This window comes from Cebus imitator, unplaced genomic scaffold (genome assembly GCF_001604975.1).
Source record: "Cebus imitator isolate Cc_AM_T3 unplaced genomic scaffold, Cebus_imitator-1.0 Scaffold107, whole genome shotgun sequence".
Classification (NCBI taxonomy): Eukaryota; Metazoa; Chordata; class Mammalia; order Primates; family Cebidae; genus Cebus; species Cebus imitator.
Genome location: NW_016107422.1, coordinates 6,200,966 through 6,212,205, shown reverse-complemented (window position 1 = coordinate 6,212,205; position 11,240 = coordinate 6,200,966). Strand labels below are relative to the sequence as shown.

The 11,240-nt window shown below is 45.5% G+C and overlaps 1 protein-coding gene across 2 annotated transcripts in view; it reads right to left on the bottom strand.

Annotated features, from left to right (window-relative positions):
• The window catches only part of CUNH10orf90 (chromosome unknown C10orf90 homolog), a 239,439-nt gene that overhangs the window by 69,121 nt on the left and 159,078 nt on the right, over positions 1-11,240 (bottom strand). For both annotated transcript variants that reach the window (XM_017537895.2, XM_017537896.2), the window contains exon 4: positions 7,412-8,534. In XM_017537895.2, coding sequence (XP_017393384.1) covers positions 7,412-8,534 — 1,123 coding nt within the window. The remainder of the gene's footprint in view (positions 1-7,411; positions 8,535-11,240) is intronic.

Below are 11,240 nucleotides of genomic sequence, written 5' to 3'. Positions count from 1 at the left end.
TTTTTGAGATGGAGTCTCGCTCTGTCGCCCAGGCTGGAGTACAGTGGCATGATCTGGACTCACTGCGACTTCTGCCTCCTGTGGTTAAATGATTCTCCTGCCTCAGCCTCCCAAGTAGCTTGGATTACAGGCACCTGACACCACGCCTGGCTAATTTTTGTATTTTTAGTTGAGACAGAGTTTCACCATATTGGCCAGGATGGTCTTGAACTCCTGACCTCAAGTGATCTGCCTGGCTCAGCCTCTCAAAGTGCTGGGATTATGGGCGTGAGCCAACACACCTGGCTATACTTGATTATTCTTATTGAGTTCCTAGAGGGAAACAATATTTTGAAACATTTCTCCTACCACCCTCCACTTCACTTTAAAACCAAGTGGGGATACTACTTGAAAACATAGTTTAAGATGAATTTATAGGCTGGCTCTGCCATATTTAGTTATTTCTTGTTTGCCAAAGTTAGCTGTTTTCACTTTACTTTTCATAGCCTACCTCTTGGCGATGAATCTTACATGGTTCCTCACCCTTTCCTTGCCAGAGAGGTTTTGAATGTGGGGATGGGGAGAGGTAGTTTGAAGAAGGAAACACATCAAGCACTTAAGGGGCCCTGACATAAGCATGGGCTTTGTTGGGTCATCAACACAACCTGTCCTCCACCCAGCCCACAGCTCCAGGGCAACCACTCTGTGAGCCATTGCTCCATGGCCCTCTACTGGGTAATATGAGGTCAATGCCAATGACTCTGAGTTGAATCTGGCCCTCCAGGAATGTGCAGTGTGCAAGAAGAACAACGACCCTTATGAAATAACAAATGCATCACATTCAAAGACTGCCACCTGCATAGCAAGGGGACCAGGTCTGAGTTTTGTGTCAGCATCACAGAACTGGAGAACAGCCCAGTGTCTGGTACCACGGCCAACACGATCAATGTCAGGTAAGCGAGGGGAGCTTGTCTGAGTGCCAGCAGGAAGTGCCAGCAGCTTGCCCACTGAGTCACAATGAGCGGCTCAGGAGCACCTGTTCTTGCTGCTGATGGGAAAAGTGGCAGGCAGGCTGGAGGCCAAGGTTGAATTGCAGTGGGCACCTGCTCTCTTATGAGACAGGAAAAGAGTCAGAGCAAGACGGGACGGCATTGGTCAGAAAAGGTGGAGAGGCAACAGTGCAACCTGAGGCTGACAGCTCTTCCCTTTGACTATGAGCATCGCTTCTTCATCACATTCTAAGAATCAACCTGAGACACAGGCTTGTCTGACAGCTCCTGTGGCAGAAAACCATAGGCCCCAAAAAAGTGTAAATCAACAAACAAGGAGAGAAGAATTCACAAGATAATCTTGCCTACCTCTCTTATTCCACAGACGGAAAAAAACAGAGACCTTGCAGGCAAGTGACCTGTCCAAAGTCAGCCAGAGGGCCTGTCCTGGAGTAGGGGGTCACACGCTTCTTCAGAAAAGAGTTAAATAGTAAAAATGTTAGGCTTTGTGGGCCATAAGGTCTCTGTCCCAACGACTCAACTCTGCTGTTGCAGTGTGAAAGCAGCGACAGAACAATGCATAAATAAACTGGCATGGCTGTGTTTCCATATAACTATTGACAAAAACAGGCAGCAGGCTGGACTTGTCCTCCCAGCTGTTTGCTTCTATCTGCTACAGAGCTGTTGCTAAATACTGGGCTGGGTTCTCGTCCATTCATCAGCTGATTCTAACACTCTCTGGCTTATCTTGCTGTTAACAATGAAACAAAACACAAAAACTCATTCTGCTCAATTCTTCTGGCTTCTCTAAAGGTAAGAAAAGACCATCATAAGATTGTTTACCTTGTTCTCCACCATGCACCCACGTCATTAGGAAGAAACCGTGTAGTTGTGGTGTGAATGTCTGCCAGCCACCAGCAGAAAAGCTTTGCATCTAGTGGGGAAGCTCTGAAGGGTAGAGGGGCCTCAGGAAACCTAAAGCGGGTTAGGCACACCTGCAGTCACTTGGAATCAACATGGGACTGCCAAACCATCTGATCCATAGTGACCCTTGTAGCCCCAGAATCTGACTACTTCTTAATACCATCACCACTGCCACCCTGGTTCAAGTCACTGCTCCCACTCCTGGACAATTGTCCAATATATATTTGCCGAATGAACAGACATCAAGAGTGAGCAGAATTCTGCACTATCCTCCTCATACAGGTGCTAAGGCCTCTAGTCACCACCACCCCACTGCCTCGGGTCTAGCCTAGCAAGATCCTTGACTTGTTTCAGAGTTTTTTGGGACTACGGAGTGGAAAACACAGACCGAATGGCAGAATGGCCAGCTGTGATGGACCCTGTATTGCACTGCTCAGATCTCCCTTCAGAAAAGACAAGCTTCCTCCCCTAGCTACTGCAGTCCTGTAGAAAGAGTGCTCTTGGCAATCCACCCTGTAGGAATTGGCTGACTAAAGAGAGCTGTCTCTCCCAAGGTCAGATTTCCCTAAGTGGTTGGCAGAGGCCTTCCTTATGACTGCACCACAGAACACCTTATCCCTCTGCCCAGTCCTGTTTCCCTTCATGGATGTCGTATCCAAGAACGCTCACCAGTAAATGCCCAGCCCATTCATCTCCACCTCAGACTCTGATTTCTAGAGAATCCAACATGCAATACTGGGGAACAGAGTAAAGTTTTATCTTGGGGGATGGATTTATTTGAAAACTAGACAAGAAGTCAGTAAATTACAGACTGCAGGCCAAATCTGGCCCACTGCTTGTTAGTGTAAATAAAGTTTTATTGGCAACAGCCACACTTATGTATTTAGAAATTGTCGATGGCTGCTTTTGCCGTACAACAGCAAGTTGTCTCCTGCTGTGCCCTTCTCCGTGACAGCCCCAGGCAGAGCAGGTAAGATGGTGGCGACTCAGTGGCAGGCCCCATCTCCACTGCCACTATCAAAGGTGTTATCTGAAGACTGTTGAGTAGTTAGTTGAGTAGCTGCTACAGAAACCATATGGCCTGCAAAGCCAAACATATATTTTCAATTGGGACCTTCACAAAAAAAGGGAAAAAGGAAAGGTTGCTCACCCCAATTCTAGATCATTAAAAAAATCACATTTGTAAAATATCTTCTGTTCCCTTTAGTAAAAAGTCCTCATGGGATGAGAGTATGCATCTACTGCAGGGCTTTCCCCTATGGGTAGGCTTGGCTTGTATGTACATGGTTTGTTATCTGCCCTTGAGTGGTGTAAGCTTTGCATCTAGTGGCGAAGATCTGCAGGGTAGAGGCATCAGCCTCAGGAAACCTGGAGGGGGTTAGGCCTCATTATTAACTTGGCAGACCATGCCATCTAAGTGCAAGTAGGCACTCATTTGGAGAACTGGCAGGGATTTCTGCCTTCCATCCATCCACATCTTTATTCACTAGTGATGCTAAACTCCACTGAGGACATCTCAGACCAATGCCACCAAAGCCTGTGCACTGGCTGAGGGAGTTGTAAGACAAGTACACAGCTCCAGCACCACCATGAAATGCGAACACAAATAGCTGCGGACAGTGTACAGTATTCACTAGTCTCTTCTTCAGCAGCACCTACCATCGTTGGAAGATTTTGCCCCCTCTACTTGGATATCTCAGTAATGGGGGAAAGCTTCAGATTTAAGCCACAGATAGACATAAAACTGGCAGTAAGAAACGTGTCTAAGTCAATAGTGAGTCAGGCATGCGCATCCGGTGAGGTGGGAACCATTCAGACCAACATTGTGTAGTTCACAGACCACCACAAATAACTGGATTTCAGGCTGAGAAGGATTTCTGAGCCAATACATTTTAACTGCATCAAATGATACAGCTTATATTTTATCACAAATTAACTTGGAGTTCACTCTCCTAATAATCTACTGGGGTATCTGGCAACCAAATACTAGTATTACTCCAGATGTGCATAAGCAGTCTTCAGATATCACCTTTGATAGTGGCAGTGGAGGTGGGGCCAGCCATTGAGTCTCCACCATCTTAACTGCTCTGCCTGGGGCTGTCACTGAGAACTGGACAGCAGGAGACAAGTACACACCTCTAGAACCAGGTGGCCACGTGGACTTGGGCAAATCATTTAATCTTCAAGCCTCCTTTTGTATTGTCTGAAAAATGAGTGAACTCTTTTTGTAGATGGTTGAATGACTCAAAATAATGGATCAGCCCAGGCCCTAGTGACTAGGATTTCTACAACATATGCTGTGGTTATGAATAAGATCATGATAATGATGATGACGATGATGGTGATGACAAGAATGGGGATTAAGTTTTATGACAGATGCGGGGATTTGTACAATGCTCACCTACAATAGAGATGAAAAGATAAAATATACAGGGACAGAGGAGATAAGCAAAGAGAGAACCAATTCCTTAACCTTCAGCGCCCGAAAGGGGAGCAGGTGCCCACGTGTCTTTTGGAATGCTACGTCTCAGTAGACACAGCTATTTGAATTGCATGATGTGCTTGTGTTTCATTTTTCCTAATCTTATCTTTTGGGTGCATATCCTGGAGGCTCATTCATGAATACAATTTGTAGAACTTTCTGTCCAATGACCTAATGACTAGAACTAAAATTGCCTGGCCTCTGTTTGTAGAATCTCCCATGTTGCACCCACCAAGCAGCTGAATGTCAGTAAGCCAGTCAACAGAAGATTCTGCTCATGAGGTATTTTGGAATCCTTCAGATAAAAAGCATCAGATTCAGTAACTATGAAGTGTGAAGACTGCTAATAGCATGTGTAACCACGGGAGGCTGTCAAGGATGTCTCAGATAGGATTCCAGCTTCAGACAGGAAAATATAAACAGTTCCTCTGAGTTTTAATGAGCGTTGCTGCAGTCTGAAAGCACTTGCATTAAGGCTAAAAGGTTTTGTCAGGACTGAAGGTCAGCAAGCTCACCCTCAAAACATCGTGCCGACTGTGTGAAGACAGCCTATGGTCGTTAGAGTCAATGAGCTGTGCTGGTAAATATCAGGCCAGAATTCTACAGCATGGACAGATGTGCCTTCTTGTCACCTGAGAAGAAATATGGTCCACTGGAAATTAGTTTCTGAGTGAGAAACACACAGCCAGGGCGCACGTGTAGGTGAGAGTGTACATTTGTAGGCATCTGCAGCAAGTGCCCCACTGTGTGCACCAGGGATCTGTGGCTTTGGACTTTGCAGCTGAAGGGCCCAGAGTCACATGGAGCCTCTTCTGTTTGCAGAGCCCACCTTGGGCAAATAGAGCTGAATTTTTTGAAGATTGATGAGACCTCGAAAAACACCCAATCTTCCCCCTGCTCTAGTTACCCAGATGAGGAGCTCAGAGAGTGTCACGTGTTCACATTCACTGAGCTAGAAATAGTAGAGCAACAACCCTACAGAAAGGCGCTCCAAACGTGGTACACGTACACCATGGACGACTACTAAGCCATTACAAGGAATGAAATCATGTCTTTTGCAGCAATTTGGTTGAAGCTGGAGACGATTATTCTGAGTGAAGTAGCATAGGAGTGGAGAGCCAAAAACCGAATGTTCTCAAAGTGGGAGCTAAACTAGGAATACACAAAGGCATGGAGTGTTGTGATGAACTTTAGAGACTCAGAAAGGGGCAGGTAAGAGGTGGGTCTAGGAATTTAAAAGAAAACCACATTAGGTGCAATGTATACTACTTGGGCGACGGGTGCACTGAAATCTCAGAATTCACCACTGTATAATTCATCCATGGAACCAAAAACCACTTGTACCCCCAAAGCTACTGAAACTTTAGAAAAGGTATTTAAGACTCCTCTGGTCTCTGTGAGTATCTCTTTCCTCAAGTGATAGAATGAAGCCCCACGGCTTAGAGTCACTCAATGGCTCCACGTGTGAATCTTTGGGATATGTGCTTTTTCTGGGGGATGCTGGCCCATAGGATGTAGAATGAATTCATACTATTTGCTTAAGATAATCTCTTGCCGAGTAGTCATTTTACAAAATCACAATCAAAAAATCTTCTCTGCACAACCACAGCCAAAAAGTAAGTTGGGGGAATTTTCCAGACTCTTGCTGCCCTCCTCTGAGATGGGTATTTGAGATCTGGCTCTCATTATTAATAAAAAGCCTTTGGTGAAAAGTACTGTAAATCCAATTATTTCACACCAGGAAACGTGGTTTAGAAATGAGGATGTGCTTTAACTGACATAGCATGCAACAATGCAGTGGTATATTTCTGGAATCTTCATCAATAAGGAAGATGAAGCACTTAGCCTGAGCAATCTGTTTAAATACTAAAGTGGGATTTATCTTTGGAACACTAATAGCTGCTTACGTTGTCCTTCTTGTAATGAGTCTGTAAGACATGCATTTCAATGGTTTAATCAATCTGAAAGCCATGTCAAAATTGCTTTAAAAATCTCTGGGCATTCAATATATATACACTTGTTAAAAGTAATTACATCATTTAACATGTCTATACACATTATAACTTAAAATGGTTTATAGTAATTTTTATTAATAAAGCTTTAACGAACAAAAATTGTACCATAAGTTATGCATATTCTGCATTTTCAATTGTATACTAATATCTTTAACTATTTTTTTTTCCAAATAGAAAGTAATTCATAAACCAGAGCCTCTCACAGAAAGTAAAGTTGAAAATCAGAAATTAACACAAAGAAAGAAATCTGGCCTCTCTCCTCCAAAAAAGGCCGGCTTTCCTCTTTCGATTTCCCAAAAAACGTGAAGAATACTCAGAGCAGCCCACCTTGGGAACTGTGCCTGGCCCTGGAAATGGCAGAAACAGCAACAAACACTGGCCAAGATGTCCCAGAAGACACAACCAGGGGGACAGAAGATTGCTGCTGCTGCTGCTATTTGGCACAGAGTCCCTGACTTACCTAATTTAGAAAATGTCCTATAATTACTAAAGACACACACACACACACACACACACACACACACACACACACACACACACCCCACTCCATTGTGAAGCTTAGTGGTCTAGTTTTTATATCAATGAGGCTAACTTGAAAAGTAAAAAGTGCAGAATTCTGGACACTTCCAAATACACAGATGTTTGGCAAGAAAGAGCTGAAACATCTGGGGGTAAATGGCATTTCCTTCTTCTCACCCTCTCTTGGAATGCGATTTGGGCACGTTGTAAATTAACTTCCTTTGGGGGCCATCATTCCCTTCTCATTACATGTGATCTGCAACTATTGGAAACAGGAATCTGACAGAAGGCCTCTTACAATCTACGAATGTCTCAACCAAAAAAAAAAAAAAAAAAAATCTATCCAATCAGACATCGATGCTGGGCTATCAGTCATCAACCGTGAAGAGAGATCACTGCAAGTCTACTGAGACGTGCCTCTTTTGTAAAAGAATCTCCCTCAACAGCCACCTTGCTAGGGCACTGGCACAGGTCACCCTCTTGCAGATGGACGCACCACTCACCTGCCCTGTAACTCCAGCCAGGAATGTGAATGGACAGTTGGTTGGCATGACCGCTGGCATGACAATGAGCCTCATGGTCCTTTATCCCTTTTCTTACGGTGACCTGGTTAGTTCCCACGTCTGCAAATTCTGTGTTTTCCAATGGAAAAGAATCACTCCAAGGACATGTGTCAGTCCCCAAATGCACCCGCCCCAATGATGGGGTTTCCTTCAAGTGACTTTCTTGTAAACCTGGGTCCCAGCGCTGGCCTAGGACGTCCTGGTCTCCCTCCACGAGCTCCTGCTTCGGGCCTGCGCTTATTGGCTCTCCGTTCACTATGCCATCTACTCCATCTGCTGTTAATCTGTGGGAACTACAATTGAGGTTGAGCGACAGGACGGATCTGTGCATTTTGGGGCTGGCAATTTGAGGTTGCTCAAAGGGAATGGAGAGAGACTTGTCTACGTAATAGATGGAAGTTGGACACTGCTGAGACACCCTGAGGTGGATACAGGAACTGAACACCAGTGGGCTCTTTCCTGACAGTGGGGTGTCTGCAGAAAAACTGGTCTCATCGGCATGGGTGACCCAGGCCTTGCGTCTCTCACACAACCCCATGGGGGCCTCAGGAACCTTCAGCCGCACCTCCGAGCTGTTTCTGGAGAACTCTGTGCAAGCAAAAGCTCTCTGGTGCCGACCTGGATGGGGGCCATTGGCCAGAGCTGGAGGCGCCTGGAACACAGTGTCCTCAGCCCTGCACTTAGGACACAGAGAGTCCCCAACAGTCCCCCATACCAGGGCACTGGCTGGGGCGCCCACACGCCTGGCTGTGATGGTGATGGACGCAAAACCTCTGCGGGGGCCCTCACAGGGGCTCTCCTCTTTGGGTGGCAGTTCTGTCTCAGGTCCTCGCTCATCTGACGGTGTTGGGATTCCTAATCTGCCCGGTAGGAATGCAAATGCCCTGTGAATGTTGACTCCGCTGCGATTAGCCACAGATTGCTTGATGTGATGTCCACGAGACTGAGCCATTGCACACGGCAGAGGCAAGGAGGCCTTGTTTTCTCTTGACTTATTCTCATCAATCATCTGGGAGATTACTATGGATGAAATCATTTTTGTGTTTTGTGATGCCAGGGTCTCCTGCAAACAGAAAAAGATCCCGATTATTCAAGCAGTCTATCGAAACACAGGCAGTAAACTTGCTTGCCAGAGGCCACCAGGATGCCGGAGCACTTGGTTCGTAACACTCAGATGTCTTGTCCGAGGCTTTTTGCTGCACACTTGATGGTCAGAGATGGCAGGAAGGGCAGGAAAACTAGATGTTTATGACAAGCTATACATTCTGGAAACATCAGCCTGTGTAGTGAATTGGCTATCTCTGCTGAGCATCTATTCTTAATTTATCTAATGATTTTTCAATGGGGATCATCTGATCCTGAAAACTACCTCCATCAAGCCCAGGAGCCCCTGAATATGGCTCACATCCTCAATGGAGAGGAAAGAGAATTCCAGAGGTCGGCTGGAACTTGGTGCCATGGGTTTATGTGGGAGATGAGTCAGCGCTCCTGAGAGGAAATAGCGACGGTGGTTGCAGGAGCCCCCTCACTACCTCGAGATGAGTCAGCGCTCCTGAGAGGAAATAGCGACGGTGGTTGCAGGAGCCCCTCACTACCTCGGTCCCTTGCAGTCCTCTACACTGGCTGGCTCAGACTCCAATTCAGTTGCTCCCTGCTGCTTGGCATCACGGAAGTCAAAGTCCAGAGAGCAAAATAATAGAAAGCAAATGCCCACGTTTGCCCAGACAAACACTATGACAATCCGTTGATTTCACTTATCAGAATTAGGGGGCAGGGGACATTGGACCAAGACACATGTAGCTTTGCTGCACTTCCACGATCAGCTGCATAAGCATGAGTTTTTGTCCAGTGTTTGCAAATGATTGAGGTGTTTCATTTTGCCTGATCAGCAGATTGTTCGCCCTAACAGTACATTGCTCAGGTATCCAAAAGAGTGTGCCATGATTTTTAACAAAGCATCTAACCAGGTCAAGACCGGAAAGAAGAATCTCTTCTGTCCTTATTTTGTTTTATTACGGTTATGTATGAAGCACTACAAAATATGACACGGAAGATGGACTATACCCCAGCATTTGGTGAATGCTAACAGGGTCCAGGCCCCTCATTTAGATGTTCATTATGGTACACGCTTAAAATGAATCCTTGCATAGAGCTGCACAGGATCTGGAATATATGTAACCACTAAGCTCCCACTGCTTGCAGAGAATCTTTGCTCTGGGGGCCTGAGGGCAGATCTGGGTGCCCAGCACTTCCCACAGCAACTCTCAAATCCCAACACGCAGAGAATGGCCTGAGATCTTACAACTGTAAGTTCCCCAGGCCCCAGAGACTGATTCTTAGGTTGTGGGTGGCACCCAGGCATCTGCATTTCAACTGACATCCCTGTGATTCTGATGTAGGTGATCTGGGTCACAGACTTTGAGAAACGCATGCAGGTCTGAGGCTGCTGGTCGTCTCAATACAACATATTTTGGAAGGAAAGGGCCCGTATATGGTGGAAGCAGGGGTATTTGCTTATTCCAAGATGTGACAGCAAGCACAGTAGCATTTTTGTTTTCTTCAGGGCAGGACTAATATTTGCTGACTCAGATAACTGCATGTTCCCCCAAGCTGGACATTGGGCGCTGCAAGTCCACGTGGCTGCGGGAGGACCAGTGTGAGTGATCGTAGCCACCTGAGGGGCTTTCTGCCCTTACAGTCAGGCATGGGAAGGTGGTTGGCTTATTTTGCATGACAACCTCCATCACGTTATATGTGTTTTTTTTAAGATACATGGAAAGTTGTACATTCAAAAGATACCCAGAGATGAGTGAAAAAGAATAGACAGGAGAGTCATTTTAAAATTTACTTCATTAAAAAAAAAATGAATGCAGCAAAGCATTCCCTAACAAATTTCAAGTAACTGGTATCCTTTTCAAGTTACCCTCTTTCATCGCATGCCATCTTTTACATTATTCTATATTATTTCCTTGTGCTAAAATCTCATGTTGTGTCATTTCTCTGCCTGTCCCCCTAACCCATCATATCCATTAGAATGTCAAGCTCCTGTTTTGTTCATGATAGTATAACCTGTGCCAATTACAGTGCCAATCATATTAAAAATTAATACTTTAAAATGAAAAAAAATCAAAATATCTCTGGTTTCACTTTTTTTAAAAAAGGTCAATGGCATGCAGTAGCACTGAGTCATGAAAGGGGACATTCAGCCCTCTCTTCAGCCCAACGGGTCTCTCAGACTTCCAGTTCATATCATACATTGCTTCCTTGACGCTAGCTCTGCTGGAAGTCCTGGTAGGTAGGGCTTCCTTTCCAGCAGTTGTCAGCCCAAGCTACATCAGTCACCTGGGAACTCATCCAAACCCCAATGGCCAGGCCTCATTCCCAAACAATTACATTAGAATTCCTGGGCAGGGAGGGCCAGGCATCGGTGTTCATAGAGCTTCCAGTGTGACTCCAGCTTGAAGCCCCAGTGCTTCTGCGGCATCCGGAATCCCTTCCCCCGTAGCAGTTTTTATGGATGTAGTTTACGTACGAGGAAGCTGAAGTGCACCTGGTGCCTATTTCACTTGGTACACAGTCCCTCTCATTAGAGTTAAATTTAGTCCTGATCATAATTGTTCCTGTCTACCCTACAAGGAGTGCAATCATACCCAGTAGAAACTCTTTAACACTGCTCTTTGAAGAAAAAAAAAAAGATCCACTTTGGAAACTGCAGTATCAGATTTATTTTATAGGGCCATGTTTCCCAAAGTTTGCACCAGGGACTGCC